This window comes from Onychostoma macrolepis, chromosome 23 (genome assembly GCF_012432095.1).
Source record: "Onychostoma macrolepis isolate SWU-2019 chromosome 23, ASM1243209v1, whole genome shotgun sequence".
Taxonomy (NCBI): Eukaryota; Metazoa; Chordata; class Actinopteri; order Cypriniformes; family Cyprinidae; genus Onychostoma; species Onychostoma macrolepis.
This window is the reverse complement of record NC_081177.1, coordinates 13,527,952-13,555,934: the sequence shown is the minus strand read 5'-3', so window position 1 is coordinate 13,555,934 and position 27,983 is coordinate 13,527,952. Positions and strand designations below refer to the sequence as shown.

Here is a 27,983-nt window from a genome sequence, read left to right as displayed (position 1 = left end):
AAAAGGTGCACAAGCAACAGGGATGACCGCAAGCTTGAGAATACAGTCAAGCAAAGCTGATTCAAACACTTGTGAGAGCTTCACAAGGAGAGAACTGAAGCTGGAGTCAGTGCATCAAGAGTCACCACGCTCAGACATCTTCAGAAAAAGGGCTACCAAGCCACTTCTGAAGCAGAAACATCGTCAGAAGCATCTTACATGGGCTAATGAGAAAAAGAACTGGACTGTTGCTCAGTGGTCCAAAGTCCTCTTTTCAGATGAAAGTAAATTTTGAATTTCATTTGGAAATCAAGGTCCCAGAGTCTGGAGGAAGAGTGGAGAGGCACAGAATCCATGTTGCTTGAAGTCCAGTGTGAAGTTTCCACAGTCAGTGATGATTTGGGTTGCCATGTCATCTGCTGGTGTTGGTCCACTGTGTTTTCTGAAGTCCACAGTCAACGCAGCCATCTACCAGGAAATTTTAGAGCACCTCAGTGCTTCCTTCTGCTGACAAGCTTTATGGAGATGCTGATTTCATTTTCCAGCAGGATTTGGCACCTGCCCACACTGCCAAAGGTACCAAAAGCTGGTTAAATGACCATGGTGTTACTGTGCTTGACTGGCCAGCAAACTCACCAGACCTGAACCCCAGAGAGAATCTATGGGGTATTGTCAAGAGGAAGATGAGAGACACCAGACCCAACAATCCAGATGAGCTGAAGGCCACTGTCAAAGAAACCTGGGCTTCCATACCACCTCAGCAGTGCCACAAACTGATCACCTCCATGCCACGCCGAATTGAGCCAGTAATTAAAGCAAAAGGAGCCCCTACCAAGTATTGAGTACATATAAAGTTAATGAACATACTTTCCAGAAGGCCAACAATTCACTAAAAATGTTTTTTTTTTTATTGGTCTTATGAAGTATTCTAATTTGTTGAGACAGTGAATAGGTGGGTTTTTGTTAAATGTGAGCCTAAATCATCACAATTAAAAGAACCAAAGACTTAAACTACTTCAGTCTGTGTGCATTGAATTTATTTAATACACAAGTTTCACAATTTGAGTTGAATTACTGAAATAAATTAACTTTTCCACGACATTCTAACTTATTGAGATGCACATGTATATATAACTACTATGTGTAACTATTTCAATTACTTTCTTAAAGTAATCTAACTTTTACATTTGATTACTTTTCTAAATTTCTAACGAATGTTTTCAACTGTTAATCATTTTGAAACATTTGAACCAGGCAGGGTAACAATATACTCAACACTGATTACTGTCAGACTTTCAAAATCATTCATTTAAAAAATAATTAAGATTATAATCATTTAATTTTAAAGCATAGCCACCACAAAATAAGACTTTAGCATCATTCTGAGGTTAAATACAGATTTAATATCATAACCAGAAACAGTTTAATAGCTGTATTTGATACTGTTATGACATGTATGTTATATTTGTATTTATTTTTAAATTAAATATTGTTATAAATTAAATATTATCCTTATATATGTACATTATTGCTATTATAGTGTTTGGTATAAGAAACATTACTTGTTAATACATCATGTTAATACATCTATTTTTATTTTAATATAGTTATGTATTTACTTTGAATTTTCAATACTTTTTAATGCATATTAACATTATATATGTATACTATTACTGCTACTTTTATATTACTGATATTTAAATCATATTTTATGTACATTTTATAATATAAGCCCATTATAATGTTTGGTGCGTATAAGAAACATAACCTCATTAAAAAATAAATGTAATAAGTAATGTATATTTACTTTATTTTTAAATTAAATATTTTACTTGTATAGGTATACTATTGTGATTTATTTTATATTATTAATATTCAAAGTGTTGTATATTTATAAAAAATGTTGTTTTGTATTAAACAGGTTTAGCATTGAATATAAAAAATACATATTTTTTTCCATAAAATTTAAAATCATATATATTACTGTTAACATATGTCACACTTCCAAACATTTGGTATCACAAAAAAAAACCCTGTCCTCTATAATATAAAAGACTCAAAAAGTTTTCATGAGTTTAGTTCAGTAAACCAATAAATCTCCAAATCAAAGTTTACAAGAATCAACCAATTATTATCATGATATTATTTCAAAACAAAACGATATAATTACATAAAACATTTCAAGTATGTACAGTCTTTAATGGTGCCTAAATAAGACTAGAAACATTTGTTTTGTTTTTTTGTTTAATCAAAACTGCAGCACTGTGTTCAGAGTATTTCACTTCAACATGCATGAAAAATAGTAAATAATATATGGTACACATATGTACATTAAAAGGACAATTTCAAAAACAATCAGTCCAACTTGGAGCGAGGTTATTTCCCATGAAAGACATGCACTCAAATCAACTTTTTTCCACAATATCCTCTTCTTTTTTTTCCATTAGCCTAAGATAATCCTATTCAAAATGACTTTTGTTTTGTTCAATCTATCTCAGGGACACCGCATTGAATTTGCCTTGCATGAACTAATTCCATAATAAATTAATTGTGCATCATGTTGGAATTATGGATCATTAAGTCCATCAGAAATCTGGTACAACTTTAAAGTGATTATCAGTAAAAGGGGGGAATCAAACAGGCATTTTTATTAATCTATACAAATAAAAATACCTAAAAATATTTGAGTACAAAGTGTTAGAAGAACAAAAATAGAACGAGAAAAAGTCTACAAAAGAATTTGTACTTTTCAGTCTTACAACACACACACACACACACAAAAAAGATTTATTATAATAGGTCATTTCTATAGTCCTGGCAGCGTACAATGAAAAAATGAAATCTTAGAAAAAGTGCCAGTGAAGCTAAAAATTCTCCATTCTGCTCATTTCAGATCAACAATCCTCTATATGGGTTTGGCTGAATGACTACAGTGCCGGCAGATAATATAACAGAAAAGCCAGGGTCAACACTTAAACCAGGAGTCATTTGTGAGATATCGGTTAAGTGGTAACCTTGATATGCTATTTAAAAGAGTAGCTGACAATCTCTGAGACACCACACTGGAAAAATGAACCCAAAATATATTTTAGTGCATTCTGACAGGCCTATATACATTTTGGACTAACATTGTGTTAATGCAGCATTACGCACTGCAAATAACAGCAGAAAATGAAAGAACGTTCAAGTTACATACATTGAGCAACAACAGTACATCTTAGTCCCTTGTTTATATGCTGCCTTATTTTTTTTTAAAGTGTCTGATATTGCGTAAAAAGACCATGTGTTTGGATAAACATCTTAGTACAAGATAAAAGCATTCAAACAACAGTAGAATCGGACACTCTTTGTTCCCTGCAGCCTTTCTAGTTACATGTAATAGCACCCTATTACATCCAGGTGGCAGTATAGAATATGGTTAAAATTAAGGGCAGTGCTCTCTGGCTGTTATTAAAGGCATTACTGTTAATTCATTACCCCAGGCCTGATGATACAGATGCCTGAATATTCTAGGTGTCCAGTCGGCTCAGCGCCACCGAGTGAGGTTAACCTAAAAAGAGGCACTCGTGTGATTAATAAGGCAGAATCCTCATCTCTTCTAATTGGTTACAAGGGATTGTGCATGTTAATGAGTTGATAAGCAACCAAAGAAACAAATAGTGTTACAAAGCATCGTGATATCAACTTTAACATTCGGGTAATCGTGAAAGTGACTGAACGGGAGGGTACAGAGGCACTAGGGCTGTATTTCTGTAAATTGAACACAATGAAAGCCAATTTCTGCCACATACAAAAAAATCATGTTTTGGTAAATTATAATTATGATATATACATATATACATAGTCAAAATTGTTAGATACAAAGACATAATGAGATAAGTCTTCATTGTAAGACACCCTCATGAGAAATTATGAAACTGTAAATAATTGTCGTAATTACAAGTCAAAATCATGACATACTAAATCATCATTATGGGAAAAGTCAAAATTATGAAGAAAAGTCATAATTATTTTGACTGAACTTTTCATAAGTGCCGATTTCTGACATAATTATGACTTTTTATCAAATTTTTTAATGAATTTTTATGACATACTTCTTAAGTCATAATTATGGGATAAAAGTTTTTAAAAATTCTCAATTTCAAAATGTACTTTTTTCATAATTGGCACAATCTTTACTATCTCTCATGACGTTTATGCTCTATTGTCTACTTTTTAATCTCATAATTATGCATGTCATACTTTTGATGTTTTATCTCATAATGACTTAGTATCTAATAATACTGACGTTTTATCTAATATGGTAATTATTTACCAATGCATTTTTTTTTTCCTCTTATGGAGCAGAAATGGGATTCCACAAAGAACACAGTAGCAGGGGTAGACGATAACTAATAAAAAAAGAAAAAGACAGGGCAAAAAAAGTCTCAGACTACTTTAGGAGACTTAACTCATAATGGCCAACTTAACTCAATCTAAAGCTGCATTTAAAACATTGTGATCACAGGGAAAGGAAATGGCATAATTTAAAACTGTAAATATATTGATTTCTCAAGACAAGGGTCCTGATTGACCTCGGACAGTATGCTGTTTCTGAGTTTGTCGTACACAAGAAAACAACGATAGGACCAAACTATGAGGTTCTATAGCCCAAACTGCACGCAATGTGCCAATACAATACAGTTTATATATAGCAAAAAGTTTACATGCTAACAAGGCAGTCTTAGTGTATCAGTCCATCACAAACTGCTATTTTCCATTGTACATCACTGTACACCCACACGAGAAGCACACATGCACACGTCGATTATAAACGTATATAACAGGTTAAAAATGAGGTAAGATGAGCGAGGGTGAGATGAGGGGGATGGCCACCTGAAAACTAAAAACCTGCTCTAAAATAGCAAGGTAGAAGATCCTACAGAACATTAAAGCATCACGTTTCTCTCAAACACACACACACTTACTAATACATATATATATATATATATAAGAATATATAAAGTATTGCATCGTCGCAACTGCATGTGTGACATACACCTAGTGCACAGTCACGGTTCAAACAATGTCTTTATTGCAGCGTGTGTCTGTGGGGATACGTGTAATGACAGGAAGTGCTTTGCAGTCCTACAGCCAGTGGAGGAGCAGGAGGAAGTTGAAGGAAGGAGCAGGAGTTACAGAGGTTGCAAATGAGAGCATGGTTTGGAGTCCAGCCCCCGTAGTCTATGGCATAGTGAACGACAATCTCCTTCTGTCTCTCTATATGTGTACATAGTCCCAGTTTCATTCCCAGAATGCAGCTGAGCTCCAGGCCAGAGCATGATGGCGTGAGAGGGAACCAGCGTTCTCCTCTCGCAGATCTGCCCCCCTCTCCCAGGATGCGGAGAGTCCCAGGCAGACTGTTACCTGCTCTCATCATCTGCTGGATGGGTGGGATTGTGTGGCCATGATGACATGCGATGGCCCGCCACTCTCCCCTCGCTGGCTGCCCATCCCCGCCAGCACTGACATGGCCACCGCCTCGGCCGCGGCGCGGGAGTTCAGGCCATTGGGGCCTACCGCAGACGAAGGGCTGGGGGCCAGAGAGCTGTGCTGAATGACCGGTGCCGGGGAGCCTGTGGGCTCAGACGTCTCTTTCATGTGCTCCTCTCCTGAGGGACATCAATAAATGAAGGTTAGATCCTGCAGATGCAGGTGAAAGACCTCAACGTGAGCTCCACTCACCCAAGTAGACGGCTTTCTTTTGGAGGTTGGTGACAGGACAGTCTTTATGGGCTAACAGCAACTGCTTCAGATGAGCAACTTCGTTTCGCAGATGAGACACCTCGTTCTTGTACACAGAAAAATACAGGAAAACAAAAAAAGTGTGAACATCACTCTTGGACACAAACTAGCTGACAACAAAGCACTTGTACACAAAACACATTTGTATCCACTCAATTTCAAAGTACAATGCCAAACCAACGAATGAAGAAGAAAAAAACAGTAACAAGAAACATGACAAAAATAAAACAAAAAAATATTTTATTTTATAAAAGTCAAAAATGAAATAACAAATACAACAATAATACATATAAAAATGTTCTATTCTTACAATAAATGTAAAATTATTAATAAAATTATTATTATTATTAATATTGAAATAATGTCAATAACGGTAATGAAATAAAATAAAATAAAATAAAATATCTCAGGTTATGTTTGGAATGAGATACTAGCAATACTGCAGTAAAGGTATTTAAAAAAATGAAATTATTTTAAAAACCAGTATGTGAAACGGTATGTGGTGAAAGTTTGTGAACCCTTTAGAATGTTCTATATTTCTGCATAAATATGACCCAAAACATAATCAGATTTTCGCACAAGTCCTGAAAGTAGACAAAGAGAACCCAATCAAACAAATGAGACAAAAATATTTTCTTTGTCATTTATTTGTTCAGGAAAATGATCCAATATTGCATATCTGTGAGTGGCAAAAGTATGTGAATCTCCTGGATTAGCAGTTAATTTAAAGGTGAAATTAGAGTCTATCCGTGCAAAGGTGTTTTCAGTCAGTACAATGACTATCAAATGTCAGTACGTGACCGGTTTTATTCAAAGAACAGGGATCTATCAAAGTCTGATCATGTTTGTGGAAGTGAATCATGTCATGATCAAATGAGGTTACTGAGAACCTGAGGAGTTGATGTTGCTCATCAGGCTAGAAAAGGTTACAAAACCATCTCTAAAGAGTTTGGACAGACTGTGTACAAATGGAGGAAATTCAAGACCACTGTTACTTTCGCGAGAAGTGGTTGACCAATAAAGATCACTCCAAAGCAGAACGTGTAATAGTCTGCGAGGTTGCAAAAGTTCCCAGGATAACTTCTAAGCAACTAAAGGCCTTTCTCACACTGGCTAATGTTAATGTTCATGAGCCCTCCATCAGGAGAACACTGAGCAACCATGGTGTGCGCAGAGGTGCAAGAAGAAAACCACTGTTCTACAAAAAGAAAATTGCTTGCTAAAGATCACGTGGACACGCCAGAGGACTATTGGAGAAAGGTTTAATGGATGGATGAAACCAAAATAGAACTTATTGGTTTAAATGAGAAGCTATTATGTTCGGAGAAAAGAACACACTGCATTCCAGCTCAAGAAACTTCTGTGAAACATGGTGGTGGTGGTATCATGGCTTGGGCCTGTTTTGCTGCATCTTGGCCAGGACAGCCTGCCATCAGTGATGGAACAATGAATTCTGAATTATACCAGCAAATTCTAAAGGAAAACGTCAAGACATCTGTTTAAGAGCAGAGTCTCAAGAGAACGTGGGTCATGCAGCAAGACAACAACCCCAAGCATTCAGAGTCATTCTACCAAAGAATGGTTAAAGAAGAACAAAGTTAATGTTTTGGAATGGCTGAGTCAAAGTCCAGACCTTAATCCAATTAAAATAGTGTGGAAGGATGTTATTGTGCAGGACTGATCAGCATTTACAAAAACTTTACCTTCAGTTACTGCAGCAAAAGGGGGGTCACACCAGATACTGAAAACAAAGATTCACATACTTTTGCAACGCACAGATATGTAACACTGGATCATTTTTCTCAATAAATAAATGACAAAGAAAATGTTTTTCTCTCACTTGTTTGATTGGGTTCTCTTTGTCTACTTTCAGGACTTGTATGAAAATCTGATGATGTTTTGGGTCATATTTATGCAGAAATATAGAAAATTCTAAAGGGTTCGCAAACTTTCAAGCAGCACTGTATGTTTCAGACCATTTTTTGCTACAAATGTGTCACATAATCTCATAACATTACATATTTACATCTTGGTGAGCAACATCCAGTTATCTATTAAATGAATACAGCCTTTTTTGCTTTTTTATTTTGTGTGCAAACAAAATCTATCTTAACTTTTGCCACACAAAAGTAACAAAACATCACAGCTGTTATTGCTTTTGTTTCAATCTTGACTTTTTAGATAGAAGTAGGGCTCCACAATATATCGCATGCGATTGTCATGCTCATCTCGTCAGTAAAGCTGGTTCTGTGATTATTAATAAATCTCCATCACCTGTTTTCAAATGGCGCGGCATTTAATACACAGAGGCATAGTTCACTGACAAGCTACGCAATATCACGTTCAATATCGCAGGCGATTCATCTGCGATTCTGAGTGCGAATTGCATAGCTTGTGGGTGAACTACGGCGCTGTGAATTAAATGCCGCGCCATTTGAAAACAGGTGATGGAGATTTATTAATAATCACAGAACCGGCTTTACTGAGATGCGCATGACAATCGCATGCAATATATTGTGCAGCCCTAGATAGAAGTTATAGACAAATGCAGTGATTCATGGGATACGGAATCCCACACAGTATGCTCTGGTTTCATAAAACCTGGGTTTTCCGTGCATTGCATTCAGAAATGTACAAAATTTGGAAGGACACAGAGGAACCACGTCACTCATTTCTCAAATTGCAATAAGCAATGTATCAGTGGTCATTCACATTTTAGATTGAAAAAAGTCTGAAAATCTTTCGCACACTAACCGACAGCGAGACATTGATGGAGGTGAGTTCTTCGGCCTTCTTCTCCAGAGAGCAGACCCATATCTTGCGTTTCTGTCTGCAACGAGAAGCTGCTGCCCGGTTCCGCTCCAGGAAGCGCTGCCTCCTCTCATCAGGGTCGTCATCAGTCGTCCTCCGCCTGCGACCTCCGGTGGGCTGAGCGGGTGACACCTGAACAGAGCAGGGCAGAGTAAACAGAGATGTTTACTGCGTAATGCCACAGCAAAGTGAAAGATTGCTCCCTGACAAACACAAAGGCATCTGTTGTATATATAATGTTTACACTCGACAATTCGAGTGTGAAGATACACCCTACCTGTGGCTGAGCAGGGGATGGGGCGTCTGGATGCTGGACCAGCAGCTGGCTTTGCTCCACTCTCTGAGGGGCCATCGCACTGGACCCCATCGCCACACCAAGACAACCCTGAGCTGTGGGCATCTGCTGAGATAATGCTGCTTTCAACCTCTAAGGACAACAACATAAACATCATGGTAATATGGCACAAGATGGCATTCTGTCTAATTACAAGGCAGCTGTTACATCCGCAACATTCAATTTTATTTCTCTTTCATGTGGAATGGGCATTTCATAAAACTGTGAACCACAACTCATCAAGCACTGAGGAGAGAAATCATGTGACAGAAAGGAAATAACAGTGTGAACTTCTGCATTTTATTTCTATAGTTTAGGATGGTCATCTAGATTTTCTTGTTTGTTTGATTATTTCAAATCTTAAGCAAACATCTCTCAAGAAACCAAGAAACGTTCCAACAGCCTGTGTTTGTTTGTTTGTTGTGAAAACTATCACCCATGTGATGTGCTGGATAAACACTTTCAACATGGGAACTCTAGGCAAGGCAAGGCATCCGAGCATTTTGCAAAATGATCCACAGGCTGGATTAGGAAGAAAATAGATTTGCCCTCACCATCTTTGCCTCATTGTGGGGGTTATAACCAGAGGGTGAAGACGAGCCGCTGCTGCTGCCCCCTAGTGGAGGCCCGGGAATTCCTGGAATGTTGGGCACCATACACAGGGGCCTCGCCAGCTACACCACAAAGCCAAATGCAAAACATATTATGAGGCAAATTATGAAAGATCAGAAATGACAGTTCAAATGAACAACATTTTAAAAGAGAAGTGAGTCATTTTCGAGCTACAAGTGACACTGTGCTGAAACGAGGGGGTTGTATGACACTTAAACACTGGAAAAATATTACACACTTTGTCTTAAATTGAATCACAGCAAAGTCCCTTCAAGGTAAGTCGAGAATCTATTTTCTAAGTAATAGGTACTGGAAGACTGAAATCTCCAACTGTCTGTCTGGATTACATTTCTATAATATATTTCAAATCAACAAGGTTTACTTCTAACTCAAATTTTTTTCAAAAGGCATTTTTACAGACTCCTAACCATGATAGTAAGGACCTCTTTCTCAAATTATAAAGGCAGCTATATATTTTAAGGTTTCATTTAAATTTTTACATAAAAATGTAATAATTAATACTATTGTTACCGTAATAAAGTCAAAATAAATAATTTAAATATTATCAGGAAAAAAAAATCAGTGTTCATTTAAAAAAACTCAAAATAATTATCAGTTACTGTGAACTTTTCCTAAGTGTTTTCATTTAAATTTTAGTTTTAAGTTTTAGTAAATTTGTAATGTGATTTGTCATTTTGTTAGTTCCATTTAATGTTATATTCTGTTTAGCTATCTTAGTACTTTAACTAAAACTTATTTTATTTCAGTTTCAAGGCAACAAGTTTTTTCATGCAATATTTATATTTTACTTTAATTAAGTAAAAAATAATTTTTAACAGATCTTGCAGGCCCTATTATGAAAATCAGTTTCACAGTAAACAAAAAGGCAAGTGTCACCAACTCTCCCATTCCTTTTCCTTTGAGTGGGCCATATCTTTATACTCCACATATTTATATTCCAGTACTCAGAAATACACTTCAGACTTACAGATATTACAGAGGGCATCTGCATAGAACCTGGAAGCACAGGAACTGTTTGACCATTGGGAAGCATCATCATTGGGTACGGCACTGTGGGAGATCTAAAACAGAAGGAGAGAAATGCCCAGTTTGCACAAGCAGCGTGAGCAGAAAGCAATGCACAGACTGAAGTTCTGCTCTCTTCCTGTCCACTATCTGACCAAACATTCATGGAACGTCAAGCACAGCATAAATGAGCCTGCTCCCCACAGTTTCCTAAGAATTACTACCAAATCAACTTATAGCAGCACAGTGAGTCATATAGAAATGAGTCACACAGAATAGGCTGACGGCCGAAAGCACTGGCTCCTCATTGATAGGCTGTGGTTGTGCTCTTACCCCAGTGTGCGGTTGGATGGTGGGGTGTGTGTGATGACAGAGGTAGGGGAGGGCATGGTGGGCTGCAGGCCGTCATAACCCAGGTACAGTGGGAGAGAGCCAGGACGCACTATGGCAGGGGTGGGAGCCGAACTGATGGCAGGCTTTGGAGGAGAATCCTGTAAGAAAGATAATCAGCCAGCTAAGCACAAAATAATTCAAAAAGCAACACTGTTTGCTTCCAAAAGAAATTTCATACAGTCATGACTGTTTGTTTAGTGATGCAACACATCCAGTTCAGTTCCTGGTAAATACATAGGTTAGTGAAATGTACAATTATGGTCTCTACAGTGGCCACGTGAATGCCAATTGTCTGCTAGCATCCATTACTACAAACTATTTTATATTCTAATTATTCGACAAAAAGTCTCAGACCGCTAGTGAAAATACTTAAATTTAGCATTTTCTCATATTTTTTTGTATTTTAATTAATTAATACAAAATTTTAATTAACGGGGGCAGTCGTGGCCTAATTGTTAGAGAGTCGGACTTGTAACCCAAAAGTCGCGGGTTCGAGTCTCAGGTCCAGGAGAGATTGTAGGTGGGGGGAGTGAATGATCAGCGCTCTCTTCCACCTTCAATACCACGACTGAGGTGAGACCCTTAAGCAAGGCACAGAACCCCCAACTGCTCCCCAGGCGCCGCAACAAAAATGGCTGCCCACTGCTCCTGATGTGTGTTCACGGTGTGTGTGTTCACTACTCACTGCTGTGTGTGTGCACTACTCACTGCTGTGTGTGTGCACTACTCACTGCTGTGTGTGTGCACTTCGATGGGTGAAATGCAGAGCACAAATTCCGAGTATGGGTCACCATACTTGGCCACACGTCACATCACGTCACGTCACGTTACGTCCTTTCCTTTCCTTTAATTTCCTTTCCTTTCCTTTCCTTAAATTATTTGCATAATTAAATACATTGTTAAAAATAATAATTTTAAATAATTTTCATTTAATTATTAAATGAAATTAATTATTTTAACTTGTTTTTTAATTATTTTTATTACAAATTATATTTTCAATACAAGTGAAAATTTCATTGTAAAAGTTTATATGAATGTCATAATGTCTTAGTATTTGATTTGTCCTCCTTTTGCAAAACTCAAACTGCATAAACTTTGTGTAAGTTTGTGTAAAACCTGATTATCATATTCTCCATGATTTGAGAATGATCTAAAGAGTATCGTGTGCTTCAGTGGAAGAACATGTCTGCACAAAAATACACATGATCAATGTCAGAATCTTAAATGTTCATTTTACATGTTTCAAAATCCTAACATTCTAGGTTTAAATAAGGCTTTGAATTGCAGATTTCCAGTGTGGTTTCAGATTTTTGGACTTTGTGCTTTTGGTTTTGTTCTAGCAGTCTGGTTTGCATAAAGCATGTACCTTTCCTCTGCTGACGGGCTCTTTGCTGCTGTCTGACATGCTGGAGATGGAGTCAGGGCTGGCAGGCGGAGAAGAGTCCACCTCCACAAGCTCTTCCTCCTTCACCTTAATGTCTGAGGGCGTCTGCAAACTCATGTCAAGTGCTCCTGAATTAGGAGCAGGCAACTGCATGGGGAAAAAAAAAGAAAGACAGATGAAGAACGCGTCAGACAGAGAAGGAGAAAGCAAGACGAGACGGTGTTTCACATGAGAACTGATAGGGAACTCTGCAGTCCATAAATCTGAGTTTTTGGCAGCAGGCAGCCCGAGCTCCTCATGTTTGGAGCACGTCTGACTGTATGACTGAATCCCTCCACCCAGTCCCATAGCTCACCGGGTTCTTGGCCCTCTTGTCCTCATCTTCCTGGGCCTTAGGGAACTCCTGCTCGAACGAGCTGGCCAGCTCATTGAACAGGCCCACCTCTTCACAGTTTTTCAGGAAACGAGTGGGAGTCGGCGTCTGGTCTGGAGTACAGAGTGAGAAACAGAGAGATCTCATTGTTTCCTTATGCAAGACGGCCTCAAGGACAATATAAACTCTGCCACACAGCTAAACGGCTGTACGTAGCAGTACTAACCAAATCTGCTTGCGATTTAACATGATAAATCTGGGAGAGTTCAAGGCTGTTATTACATTTGTGTTTTTTCCCAAGGGTTTAATGTGACAAAAAAAACAGCACGTTGTGAATTTTCCCCCTTAAAATTACTAGCTTAAGGGGACTTAGCTTCACTCCACAGCTATAAAATAATGATATTGAATTACACTGTTAAATCTCTGTACTATTTGTTTTGTTAGTGCCTAAAACAAGCATTCCAGGTTATCTTTAACCACAAAAGAAGTGACAAAAAACATGCACATAAATATGGGATGGATGGTAGAAACATGCACCTATCAAAGACAAATTAATAATCACTACAGTATTTATTTTATACATACAAAAATGCAATATTTCTATACTTTAATAATAAATCAATTTACATAATAATTACATCATTAAAACACAAATATTTAACCTTAACTTTTTAAATGTTTTATATTAAAAATAAAAAAAAATGGAAATTATGTTATAATTTAATTAAAAAAATTATAATTTATAGCACAATTAATTATACTATTAGTTATATATATGTTATGTAAGGGATAATGTAATTTTTGAATAATTATAATGATATATATATATATATATATATATATATATATAGATATATACACATACACACACACACACACACACACACACAGACACTGACATGTGTATATAATTGTATATAAAAATAATATTTTTGATAACTGTGCACTGTGCATTCACACTGTCTGCGTGCAAAGTACCTGCAATGATGACCGAGTCAGTTCTGGCGGGTCCAAACTTCAGCGTCATTTCATGTTTGTGTTTATGGACAGCCAGGTGGTCCTCGTTAGTAAACCTCTACAAAGCGACACAGATGAACAGATGGATTACGAGACAAATCTGACCAGAAAAAGAGAAAGAAGCATTTCAAGACCTCAGGGCAGAGACACATTTCCAAAGGAAGAAGAGGGAGTGGCATTGACAAGATTTGTCTTTCGAAACAGATATTATAGGCCAGAGAGGACTTAATAATGATCGTTGTTCACCAAACCCCTGCTCTGCTCAAAATCTCTGAGGTATAGGATGTAACTATACAGTGTCAGAGTCAAAGACGTACAGTGGAGATGGCTTTCTGTTTCACAGCTGACCTTTGTGCCCTTATACACCCTCAAGGCTTACAACGCTTACGTTTCTTTACACTTCCGTTCAGAAGTGCAGCTACAGCATTACACAGTAAGTATTGAACTTCCACATTTGTCACATAATAAAAAAAAGTTCTACCAGCTTTCATGCAATACAAAAATACACTGTGCAAATGGCAAAAGGACATTTTGTGGTTTAGTACTTTGACCCAGTGGCCGAGTCATGCAAGACACAACAGCTCATGGGCAGAGCAAACTACACAGATGTATTCAATTAACATTTATGACAGGCAATCATGCATTCTCCAACGTGCTTTTATATTTACCTTTGAAACAAAACAGCTGTTAAAGTGGTAAAACTGTACGCTGCAGATGCACAGCCAGTGAATCATGGATATTTAAGAAACCAATATTAAAGACGCTTTTTTTGGAATATGATGCATAAAATGCCCCTATGATCTGACAGATAACAATGAAATAGGTGTTCTAAGCAGGAAAGGGAATCTAATTAAAGAAATATTATATATACACACACACACACAGTCCTGTTTACTGATTCTTTCACAACAAAAGAAATTCTCCATTGCTTACTCCATAAACTCTTTGTTTTTGATTCATTAAAAAACAGATCATAAGAGTCATTTGTCCAGGAATCAGACTGCTTTGGATGAGCTGTTTTGTTTGATTCACCAAAAAACAAAAAAACACAGCTCATAAGAGTCAATCGTTCAGGAATCAAACTATTTTGGATGTGATGTAAGCTATGTTTCATTCACTTGGGAATCAGACTACATTGACACCACTGTACTGTATGTGTTTGATTCACTACAAAGAACCAGTTCAAAAGAGTCATTTGTTCAGAAGTTATTTGCTCAGGACTACACTGTTTACACTGTATGTTTGTTGTATATTCACTTAAGAACCGACTGATTTGGACAATACTGGTTGCGATGCATAGTTTGCATTCATTAAAAAGTTTAACTCGAAATAGTTATTTGCTCAGGAATCAGAACTACACTGTTTGTGCCACATGTTTCTGATTCACTAAAAACAATGGAATCAAACAAGTGATTTGTTTGGCAACTGGACACCACCTGTCAAGTTGTTATGTTTTTGATTCACTAAAAAGAATCTACTCAAAATAGCTATTTGCTTTGGATTCAGACTACATCGGTTGCGATGCGTGTTTTTGATTCAATAAAAAGAACCAATTCAAAAGAGTCATTTGTTCAGGAATTGGACTACACTGGTAAACGCTGTGTTTGTTGAATTCATTAAAAAGAACTGGCTCATTTGGAATCAGACGACACTGGTCAAGCGTCATCCAGTTCAGTTTTTTTTATTTGGTAATGGAACGTTTTGTGGAAAATAACAGTTGTTTGAAGAAGCGCCTCAACTACTGGATCCTTGCGGTCTCTTCCAAAACAGCTCGAGCGGACGTGGAGCCTCTAGGATTAGCTTTTCCTCTTTCTGAGTGGATTTCATGACTCAAGCAGTGTTCTTTGGGCTTCACAGTCTTCTTCAGACTATTTCTGGCCCTGTGTCACGGTTACAGTTCAGCCGTGACAGCGCAAAGTGGAAACACAGTCAAGTGTCAGAGGCGTATTTTTAGATGTGCCAGCATCACCAATACAACAACTGCATGGCTCGTAGCTTCTTCTCTCTTGACTTAAATGAGTTACTCTGGCAAGGACAACACATGATGACAACACAAGGACAACAGAATGACTGAAGCAAACAGAGCAACTCATTAACACCAACAAACAAGAGGCACAGCTAAAGTGCCTTATGTGCATGGAGTAGACTTTTTTGTTTTACTTCCGCTTTTACAGCTGTATCTTAAGTTTGCACTTTCCTCTCAGAAAGGAGAATGCAGCACTGGGAAATGCAACAAATAGAGCTTATCTAGTAATCAAGATTCAGAATGAATGTTATATAGCAGCACAGTCTAGTATTAAACTGACCTTACTAAGATCAATATGCATTTCTCATTAATTCACGCAAGCATAAAAGGGAAACGTAGGTAGCTTAAAAAACGTCAAGTAATGCACAAAGCAATGCACATTATTTGTCAAATACCAAAGTATAAATACCCTGACCAAGTTCTCCCAGCAGGATATGGTCATCTATGCATAAAATCTGAGTTTTTGTTGGCCTAAGGTTAGTACACATGCTCCTACATGTTGAGCTGCGGTGCTCATGCGGGCAGAAAGAAAGTTTGAGCTTAGCTCACTTCTTTTACTGATCTTCTTCCCATTATGTCCTCTTTTTTTTAATACCATATCTAGCAAAAACTTAAAAAACAGCCTAAATATACTGTAGAAACAGTTCATTATAAACAGTCTTAGTTTGCTCATTCCAACTGCTAATATCTATTGGTATACGGTAGATTTGAATCTTATATATATATATATATATATATATATATATATATATATATATAAAATCTTTAAGAAATGCAGTAAAACAAGTAATATTCTAAAATATTATTACAAATTAAACAACTGTTTATAATTTCTAAATATGTTAAAATGTCATGTATTCCAGTGATGGCAAAGCTGCATTTTCTGCCTTTATTCCAATCTTCAGTGTCACATGATCCTTCAGAAATCATTCTAATATGCTGATTTGATGCTCAAGAAACAGTTGTGCAACTTGTGCTGCTTAATATTCTTTTAAAAAGTTCAAAAGTACAGCATTTATTTAAAATAGAAGTTGTTTGTAATATTAAGTATTTACAGTTGCTTTTGATCAATTGAATGCTTTCTTACTGAATAAAGTATTAATTTCTTCCAAAAAGAAAAACTTATTGGACCCAAATATTTGAGTGCACGTCCTGGATTTCCTTTTGTAAAAACTAGACCACAAACTGACTAGCTAGCACTAACTAAAATATCAGACATTTGAATCAGAGTACATTAAAAAGGATTCATTTACTCTGAAAATAGCTTTAAACAAGCACTAGCATTAATCTTAAATCTCAGTTTCCTACAGCGTGTTATTTTACAGTAATAGGTTGACAAAACAGAGGAGTCACGTGAAAATCTGGTTCACTGGGAAGAAGCAAAACAATCTTAAACCCCTATGGACTTCAGTATGACGCAAACAGCGTTTGCTAGTCAACAAAAGAACAATACCTCCACTAGAGTAAACCCTCACTCCCCTCATCCAGCTACACACCGGTGTTAATAGAGCCTGACAGATGTGTACAACCTGATCTCTAGTTCAACTATTATCCTTTTTTTCCCGCTTATGTGGCCTTTAGTTTTGGTTTACAGGAGCTGAGTGGTCTTAAAACTGCCATATTTTCATGACATGTCATTACCACTTATGAACTAACTTAGAAACCTGGATGCTTCAATGTACACTACTGTTCAACACTTTGGGGTCAGTAAGATAAAGAAATGAATACATTTATTCAGCAAAGATGCATTAAACTGATGAAAAGTGACTGCAAAGACTTCACATCGTAACAAAGATTTCTATGATCTTTCGAACTTCTATTAAATCAAAGAATTCGGAATGTTTCCACAAAATATTAAGCAGCACAAAACTGATAATAATAAGAAATGTTTCTTGAGCAGCAAATCTAGATTCAGCTTCCCATAAGACTAAAAACAGATCTAAAATGAAAAAGAAATATCATGTCTCTCCTCAAAAACCAGTACAAGCTGAAATATTATGTCCACTATAATAGAAGTTCAAATCCTATATCCTAAGTATCAGCAATAGTAATATCTAAGGCACCTTTTTACGTAAGGAAAACAGATTTCTCCTGCCCAAAGTCTGGCTAGGTCATAGCAAGAATTATTAAACAGTCATGGTCCCTGTGGCGTCTGAGAAAGAAACATCTGCAAACAACTAACTAACATAAATTATTCATCAAGTTCATGCTGTTCCTCTCAATTCTCAAGATTATGCCACCAACGGTACGGTTAAATGATCATTGTTGCTTTCAGTATTGGAGAAGCAGTCTAACTGTTAAATTGCCTCATTCTGATCCATGCTACTTTTCTCACGTTGTTTTCTACGTAACTGCGGAGGAGAACATTCAGATCAAAACCACAGAACGAACATCGCTGTCTCACTGAGTAGGACGGGTCTCGATCACTTCCTCTTTCAGTTTTCAATGCCTTCAAAGCAGCACATGCCTCCAAAGGCCACACTGTTTTTCAGTTCTTACACTGGAAAAAAATGATTTTCTGGTATTACGATCCTTAAACCAAAATCAATTTACTTGAGAAGTAAAATTATATATATAGCAAAAAAAAAAAAATTATATATAATTAATTTGATTAAAATTTTACTATTTATATGTAATTTATTATTATTTATATATTATAAAAATGTAACATTTTATTTACAAATTTAATCGGGACATAAATTCTCTGTAAACAGTTATGCTCTCAACCTACTTTGTCTGCAAGTTCATCATAAGTGCACTTGTTAGCATCAGTAACCTCATCATAGCGTCTGCATGGACTTTTGACTCAAACCAGACAAGTGTAGACGATAACTGAGCTGCGATTACTCATTGGCCAAGTTTGTGAGTGAGTCAGACAGTGCAAGAGACGTTAGCGCAGTTTCACAAGCTCGCTATCAGCTTCATCAGTGTGGCCCTGGGCTGCAGTGAGACAAAAACAACACATTTTCAGAGCGGTGCAGCTGGCGCACCTCCCTCCACACACACGCCGGGCAGACGTCTGGCTACCGTGTAGCTGAGAGGACGACTCTTCAATAACCAGAGAACCAGAAAAGCACACCCACACCTGAAACCCAAGACAAAGTGAAAGCGAACTTACCTGCCCACAGCCAGGAGCACTGCACACAAAAGGCTTGTCGTCCCCCATCTTTGCAAAGGCTTTGCAATATAACTGTGGAAGAGAAGACGAGAACATTACTGAAGGGTTTTTCGAGAGGTTCAAGCCAGGAAAAGTTCTTCAGCCAATCCCAGGGATAATTCTGCCTGGATCCTCGCTCAGCGCAGGAAGCGACGGGTGTTTAAAAATAACGAAGAACCGAGCACATGCATGTTAGTGTAGCGACTACAAGTTTCCCTGGTGATACTTCCTTTACACTGGGGGCATCTGGCAGACCAATGACACGCGGAGTTTGGGATTCTTTTTAGCCCCTCCTCTACTTTTCATTGTAGTCCTCCTGACACCATCTCCACAAAGCTCTTCTGCGGCGACGACTCTAGTGCCACTCTACACCTTTGTCTGCAGTCATTCTCTGAACTCCTCCACCCGATTCTCAGGCTCAAATATCAGCAACCCACACTCCCAGACGCTCATCACTTTTCACAGGAACTCAAGACATCTACGCTGACATCTACGCAAGAAGTTGTGCTGGTACCGTTTTGCCAGACGCCAGGAACCGATTTTCCTCAGAGATAAGATCGATCGACTGCTTTCATCTAATTCAAGAGGGTGTAATGAGTGCAAGTGTTGGAAATGAGGAACGGACAGTGCAATAATGGTAATTCTGGAGAGACATGTCTGGAATGAGCAGCTCTGATCCAGGGGAATGGCATGCGTGTGTATTGGCTTGTCGTAGACACTCCCTCTTTTCCTATTAGCCGAACCACTGCAGTTATTCCAGACAAAGTGCCAGCACCTTCCACACAAACACACACATGCTCGACATTACTCTGTAATCAAACTAAACGAATGCTTCCCTGGACTCTGATGGATCTATGATCAGATGTTCAGAAAAGGGCTGGGCAGCTAAAACTTACATACAGGGTCGTCCATAATTTGGACCAACTGTTTTTTAATGACTTTTCCAGTTGTCCGTGATTACGGGACTTAAAGTTGGCACGAAATGAAAATCTACTTTCTTTTCTTAATTCTTCATCATGTTTAATTAAAAAGTCATAACTGGACCTTCTGGTGAAAACAGACTTCTCTCTTGTGACATACAGTATGCAGGACTTTTTACCTAAATTCTTTCAAATTTCTTTTTCAATAATTCACTCAGTTGTATGTCCCAATATGGAAGAAAAGATCTGTCAAAAGTGTTTTGCTTTAATTAGTAAAATGGAAAACACTACAAATCTGGTTAATAATTAAGACGTGTTTTTCACTAAATAGACACAATAAAATAATTATATGTAATAATTTAAATTTAAATGCACCAACATAACAATATATAGCAATGAACAGAAATGCATATTACAATATTTACCAATGCATAGCCGTATATTTAGTAAAAAAATGCAACAAGGAGGCATTTAAAACCTTTTTAAAGGGATAGTTCACCCAAAAATGAAAATTCTGTCGTTCCAAATCCGTAGGACCTTCGTTCATCTTCAGAACACAAATTAAGATATTTTTTATGAAATCTGAGAGATTTTTGAGTGAACTATCCCTTTTAAGTGAATCGCTGAATCAAGTCATTTATATAAAGGTTTCAATTTATCTTTCTTAGATTGCAAAACTAGTCAAATGTCAAGGTCCTCCGGACGTATTGATCAAATAATGGGCATTAAAGATCATAATGGTGCATAGTTTTATACTGACAGAAAATTCACAAGTATTCTGCAATAATCAATATATTGCCTAGCTCTAGATTGAAATGTGTTCATGTACTACCCACTTGTGTTTAGTATCCATTATATATGCATTTTATATTTAGTTCACAGCAGTTCATCTCAATCTACACTCTCGCTCCTTTAAACCCAACGCTCCACGCATAGAGAGGCTGGGAATTTTGGAAAAAGTAACACGTTCATTAAATTTAAATGGAGGGAAGTTTCATTAAACTTTCAACATGCCCCACCAGCTCAGAATGACGTCTGGTGAGTTACACAACCACCACCGCAAACAAAAGGTGAAGAATGAACCAAACATCTTCCTTGACTATAACAACAGGGATTTGAATGGATAAAGCTTGCATGTGTCGTCTGTAAAAATTTAAAAAGCCATTTAGACTGGCAGGTCTGCAGGCTGAGATGCTGCTAATTTATGTAACATTAGTGCTGTAAAGTTACAGCAAACAAAAGCAACTGCTCTCAAAGTGCCAATAGAATAGAAATACACAAAAATGTGCACATTTTAAAAAACTATTATTTGGTAGGTTGTCTGAACAACAATGTGTGTTAAGGCTGGCTTCGGTTTACCCATCTTGCACTCGACATGCTGTTTAGGGGGCCTTTACAAAAAATTACTTCATTAAAGGTGTAATTCACCCAAAAATGAAAATTCTGTCATTAATTACTCACCCTCATGTCGGTCCAAACCTGTAAGACCTTCGTTCATCTTCAGAACCCAAATTAAGTCATGGTACTCTTGTGAACGTGCATCGAAGACTGACATGGAAGAGAAGAAATTGCTGAATAAAGTCATTATTTTTGTTTTCTTTGGGCACAAAAAGTATTCTCATAGTTTCATAAAGTTCAGGTTAAACCACTGACGTCACTAGTTAATGATGTCCTTACTACCTTTCTGGGCCTTGAATGTGGGTATTGCATTGATGTCTATGGAGGGTCAGAGAGCTCTCGGATTTCATCAAAAATATCTTAATTTGTGTTCCGAAGATGAACCGTCTTACAGGTTTGTAACGAAATGGGGGTGAGTAATTAATGACAAAATTTTCATTTTTGGGTGAACTATCCCTTTAAATTACACATTGCTTTAAAATACAGGTATACAGAGCACAAAAGAACAAAACAGAATGCTGTATATATCCTTATTTCAATTGCGTTCAAGTGTCTCGTGTGGAGGGACGTGCCGTTATAAGCTGAAATCAGCAGCCTCTGCCAAGACCCTTGCTCTGTTTTCCATAAAGAAAATAACTGCATCTTGTTTGCCCCAAAAGGCCCTTCCCATTACAGCTGAGATCAAAGTGGCGTACAAGCTAAGCAGCTTGATTCCTTGCAGACCTCACACGCTCTACAAGTGAGCCAACAGCTTGGTGCCAGAGCTTTCGGTCTGGTTGCAATACACACAGACAGTTTGGTCAGAGAAACGCATAGAGAGACCATATACAAATGAGAACCACCCATTCGTTATACCCTTGGTGAAGTGTCCGCGTCTCAGTAAGCCTCAAACTAAGACAGCACACTCATGGAGGAGTCTGAAGTTTACCATTGTACAATACATCAGCCGAACAGAGATCGGGCCACCTGCGTCAATGTGTGCTACAACCGAACATCCAAAACAAAAATAGAGCCTTGATGGATTATTCACAAAGGCATTCTGGAGTAATCTAAGACCACTTCCTGTTATGATTAAGATTATGTTTGCAATATAAAAGCATGGGAAGCATTTGTAATTGAAGTCTGTTGGTTATAAGCATGGTTATACTTCCAACGAATCCTCAATAAAAAACACACAACATTCTCTTAACATCTCAAAAAGCTTGTGTTATACCAAACTAAAGTGCACCTAAAAAGATCAAAATAAATAAATCTGTGACGCAACAAAATTTCAGCAACCAAAAAAAGAATTTTCGGTTTTGGCAAAATTTATTTTCATTAATTCATTTATCAAAACAGTGATCTTTGATGAGCATTTTCCAATTACATGTTTTAATCGTGTCAGCCATATTATTTTGTGCATCTAGCGGGGTGGACACACTTCACAGTGAGCAAAAAGGATGCTAAATTAGCATATGCAACATCAGCTGAAATAACGAGAGGTGATTTGTTGCCAAAAAACATTACTACAATAGCAGTAAAAAAAATCTTGCCCCCCTCGCTCTCGCAATTCGCTTCCGTTCATTACACTGGCCTATCTAAATAAAGGCAAAATGCCAAAATAAAAATCTTTAAAATTTCACAAATAACTACAAAGAGACTAAGTTAAATAGTGAAAGAAACATGACATATTGAAGTAGAAAGACTGAAACCTTCTCCAATTAAAATAAGTTTTATTTACAACTTTTTTTTTGTGAGAACATGAAACCCTGAACAGCATACCCAGTTTCCCAAATTCAATTACCTAAACTTATTTTTAGTTACAAATAAATAAAAACTTTAATTTTGGTTTCAGTCTTTTGTTTTCAATTTTGGTGCATCACTAAAAAAAGATTCAACCAGAGTCTCCTACATGAGAACTGCATATCTCTGCATGAGTGCTTGTTGCTAAGCCACAGCTCTGACAACATCCACCATCTTTGATAGCACTACTGAAGATAAACAGAACAGCTGAGTTTGTCTATCATCAACAATTTAAACAGGAAGACAGCTGGTGGTACTAGCAACGCACTGCTTGAGTTTTTAAAAATGCAATACATTCAGGGTTCCCACACCTTCCGACCAATGGATTTCCATAACTTTCATATTTACATTTATATTTGCATCGAATCATTAAGAGGACGCTGCTTTTATTCAAAATTATAAACAAGGAATCACAGCAAATGATAGAGGAGCTAACATTATTAGCAGTCCCTGAGTAAACTATTGCTGAATTTCAAGAAAAAAAAAATTGATTTTTAAAAAATTATTTAACAGACTGTATATTTAAAAAACTATTTTTAAGCCGAGAAACATTTTAGAGAATTATATTGTTGACTATAGAAATTTCCAAGACATTTTAAAATGTCCTTAATTTCCCTGACTTTTCAAATTCACATTTCCAGATTTTTTTCCACGACTGTGGGAACTCTGTGAAATGCATTTTTTTTAAATTCACAGCCCAGTTCCTCAGGATCAATTGGGCCTTAGTGGTCCGACACGGGGACAAACAGCATCCTGCTGTTAACTTGGATTTCTCCTACTCAGCAGGTGGACGGTGTAGCAAGGTCCGGCTATAATCTGCCTCAGGCGTGCACTGTTTGATGCTGTCTGCTAGGAAACTGACAAAACAAACTGTATTAATAGCTCCAGCTGGAGCCAAGAATGAGGAATCTGGAGAGTGAGCTGCCAGAGAGTAAGGGAGACCCCACAAAAAGGGAGCGACGGAAAAGGGGGGCAGGGAGCAGAGAATGGAACGAACGCTTTTGGAGGGTGTTCGGTAACTCGCAGGTAAAGGCCAAGGGTCCCGCGGATGGTTTCGGGGACGGGGGATCTAGGGTGCGGGTGTGTTTTATGGTTGATTTGGATTTACGTAACCTAAGTGAACCTGAGCTTTGGAAAATGGAACAAATGAAACTTTAGATCCATGTCTGCATGACTGCAGTGTGCCCAGTGCTAAATCCATGGTGAGGAAATACACAATGTAGCCCAACACAGTCCCCAGGGCCTGTATTCTACTAGGAACAATGTGGACCCCAAGTCCCCCTCTGTAAACCCATAATCCTCCTCAGATCAGATCATACTGCTGCTGCAACAATGTTGGACATGCTACAAGTCAACAAAATGGCAACAGTGCATCTTCTCTCCTACCTATAGAAATATATCAAACGTCCATAATATATTTGCAAATATTTTGCTGGCAATATGTTATGCAACACTGATTCAAACGGACTTACCAGTATTTGCATCATTACTCAAAAACCTTTGTTTCAGTCCCTACGAAATACTGTAGTAAAAACATATATAGGTAAATATTACTGTTTATTAATGTATAGCTGTGTAATATAATAAAGAACACTGCTGTTCAAAAGTTTGGGGTCAGAACTTGAAAGAAAGAAATGTTATTCAGCAAGGACACATGGAACTTATCAAAAGTGACAGTAAAGACATTTATGATGCTACAAAAGATTTCTATTTCAAATAAATGCTGTTCTTTTGAACTTTCTAGTCAAAAAATCTAAATATACCACAAAAATATTAAGCAGCAATTTTCAGAACAATTTTCAATATTGACAATAATAAATGTTTCTTAAGCAGCAAATCGGCATATTAAAATGATTTCTAAAGGGTCATGTGACTCTGAAGACTGGAGTAATGGCTGCTGAAGATTGAGCTTTGCCATCACAGGAAAAAGTTACATTTTAAAATGTAAAATTTTAATAATAAAACAGTTATTTTAAATTGTAATATTTACAGTATTACTGATTTCACTGTATTTTTGATCAAATACAGTATATGCAGAGATTTTTTTTTCAAAAACATTAAAGAATTTTTGCAGACCCCAAACTTTTGAACAATGAAAATAGAAATGTTGTGTTCCATTGATTTAAAACAGTGTGGAAAAACATCTTACCGTTATAATTGTCTAGAATGTTCACCATATTTTATTTCTTGTATTAAACCACAGTGTATGGTCAAAACTATGGTTCCTATGATTTGACTGCAAAAACATTTTAAGCAATTTCAGAGCAAATAAACATCAAGATTATATTAAAAGGCTGGAACAAATATATTGCTGTCAGTTTGGCAATGTTCTGAAAGAGTGGCTAATTACATTATAATGGACATAGCAATTCAATTTTGGCATATTCTGTTGTTTCTCTAAACATTACAGCACCACGATGGCATGCGAATATCATATTTTAATGATTCCTAAATCAGAGCTATCCATCAACCCTTGTGTGCTTGCCAAAAACCGGACGAAAACAGTTTCCAACCACCCACATTGTCCATTCATTATTTCTACTATGCAGTATCTCCCTCGATCTTTGCGAGCTCTCTCACAGTACTTCATGAGCCTGGCACACCTTTTAGAGCAGACCAAATATTACATAACTTTAGAAGAGCACAGATGCCCAGAATCAACTCAAGCAAGGCTGGAAGTTTATCCTTATTGTCTGTTTTATTACAACAGTCTGCTGGATATTTGAAACAGTGTTATTTGGTCTGCTCTATTACTCTATTGACGCATCTGGGCAACTATCATTATCTGCTGACAATTATATTATCCTTTAAACAACTGTTGCCAGGACAACTTACATAATCATAACATAATCCTTCATTCACAGTTCTGACTTTTAATGGTTAGCGTGGTTAAAAAAATGACTTGGCAATCACAAACAGTGCCGATTTCATCATATGAAAGACGTCAAACTGGCATATGAAGTTCCTTCCTGTAAAACGTCTTCACTTAACACATTGTGAACTGCTGCAGATGCCTAATAGCAGAGGTGAAAGTAACAAGCAAGGCTCTGAGCTCATATTAACCAAGCCACTATGAGGCAATTACTGTAACAGCTGCAAAAATGCTCACTAGTGCACAAGCAAATATGTCTACCGAGAGGATGATGTATTATATGGAGACGTACAGTCATTCCAAAGAGTAACATTACTGGAATTCAACAAGTGGCATATAAAGATGACTTATATCTACAATTACAGGTCCTCAGACAGATGGTGTTTACAGGTCTAAGATGGGACATTCACACAAAAATCAAGTTGATTGTTATCAGCTGTTTTAGGAGGAGTCTTTTCACACTGGATGCATTATGAGCAAAGATGTCTTTATCTTATCTTTATTTTTATCTGACTTATCTGGACAAACACCCACAACAATTTCATGGGATAACAAACTGATCAACAGCAGGTGCTTGTTTTATATAATATGTTCATACAGCTAACAAACAAATTTAGTTTGTTTAAATTGCAAGTGAATTTTGTGATTCATAATTCTCACATTTGTGTGGGGTTGACCCTCTTTTATTTATTCATGACAAAAATATATATATATACACCTTTTAACCTAACAGTAATTACTGCAAAGCTTTTAGGAAAGAGTTTAGCTGAAAAAAAGTAAAAAATAAAATATGAAAAGTAATTTATCCTACTTCAAATCATGACTGTCTCTGTAAACAACAAAAATAGAACTTATGTTGGAAATGTACTAAAAACACAAGACACGGTTGCAGAGTTTTGTTTTAACGTTATACATAGTTTTATGACACTTTAATGTGCAATTTCTAACTTGTATGTTGGATTGCTACAACACACCAAAAAACAACGTTCATTTCTAGTGCCCTCGCCGAAAATAAACGTCGCTAACTATTTAGCAAACCCATGCTAGCTTGATGTCTTGCGAACATGCCAACTTTAAAGCCAGCCTTTTCCCGCATGTGCCCGCCCTACCCTCGTTCTGATTGGTCACAAGCGCGTCAATCAAACAAATCGAATTGCTGTTTGGCTACAATAAACGTCAATCACGATTATTAGTTGTGTCTCATTGGCGCACGGAAATCCCACTCAAGAAAAATGGAATTCACGTACTTAGAGCGTACAGGCCGCTCATACTCCCCCCGCTAGAAACAAAAGTATGCAAAGAGTACTTTGAAGCAAACAATCTGACCGTGGCATCAAATTTGTCATTTTATAAAAGCGAAAAAACGTATATATTGACAGAAAATTAAAAACGCCATAGTAATACGGTATATACATATACAAGATAATAAATGACGCTAGGAGCTCTTTTCGGTTCCTAAGATTTTCTTCTCGCTTGTCAAGAGCTCTGAACGAGCCGCAGTGTACGCGCAGACTTCGGCTGTAACCCACTGCCAATCTGACAGCCTCTCAGTCTCCTCATAAAAGTTACTCTTGATCACAGACAAACCTTGTTAACGGATATCAATAACAACTGGGCGTTGTTTCAAATCACGACAATCATCGATTCCACATTTTTGACAAAAGAAGAATGTTTACAAACTTACCACAGCGCCCCTCTATCCCACTCTCTCTCTCTATCTCTCTCTCCTCTCTTGGAATCTGACACGCCCCTCCCTGTGAAGTCTCGCGAGATTTTGGCGTCACACAACCCCAGTCCCTCACCTGGGATGGGATGTTTACGATCCTGTCAACTTGTTGGTTGTTTAATGTCCAGTTTGTTGATGCTTGTTTTTTTTTTCTGTGAAAATGATTAAGAAACTATAGCTTGTTTATTTTCTGACTATAATAATGTTATTATAACATTTTGGCACGAACTTTGAATGTTGCTATGAGTGCGAATGTAAATCACGTTCTTACTCTAAAATAGATTAGTTTAAAATGTGAAAATAACCAAGTAAAATTTCATTTGTAATACTTATCCCATGCTTTTTTTCTTAAAGACTTTTGAACCTTTTTTAAATCCTCCTAAATAATA

At 37.2% G+C, this 27,983-nt stretch overlaps 1 protein-coding gene across 4 annotated transcripts; it reads right to left on the bottom strand.

Moving 5' to 3' along the window:
• Positions 1–3,045: 3,045 nt before the first annotated feature.
• atf7a (activating transcription factor 7a) lies at positions 3,046–27,633 on the bottom strand. Of its 4 annotated transcripts, none has more exons than XM_058763873.1 (12): positions 27,553–27,633; positions 18,858–18,929; positions 13,675–13,771; positions 12,679–12,809; positions 12,306–12,470; positions 10,880–11,037; positions 10,509–10,602; positions 9,463–9,582; positions 8,852–9,001; positions 8,518–8,706; positions 5,704–5,809; positions 3,046–5,630 (listed from the first exon to the last, which is right to left on the bottom strand). In XM_058763873.1, exons 2-12 carry the CDS (start codon positions 18,903–18,905, stop codon positions 5,395–5,397), a joined length of 1,494 nt encoding a protein of 497 aa, XP_058619856.1. In that variant the 5' UTR covers positions 18,906–18,929; positions 27,553–27,633; the 3' UTR covers positions 3,046–5,394. The 4 variants fall into 4 exon arrangements, with proteins under 4 accessions (XP_058619856.1, XP_058619857.1, XP_058619855.1 ...); XM_058763874.1 differs by lacking the exon at positions 27,553–27,633 and adding an exon at positions 27,456–27,479; XM_058763872.1 differs by lacking the exon at positions 27,553–27,633 and having other exon boundaries at positions 18,858–19,842.
• Between the last annotated feature and the right edge of the window lie 350 nt (positions 27,634–27,983).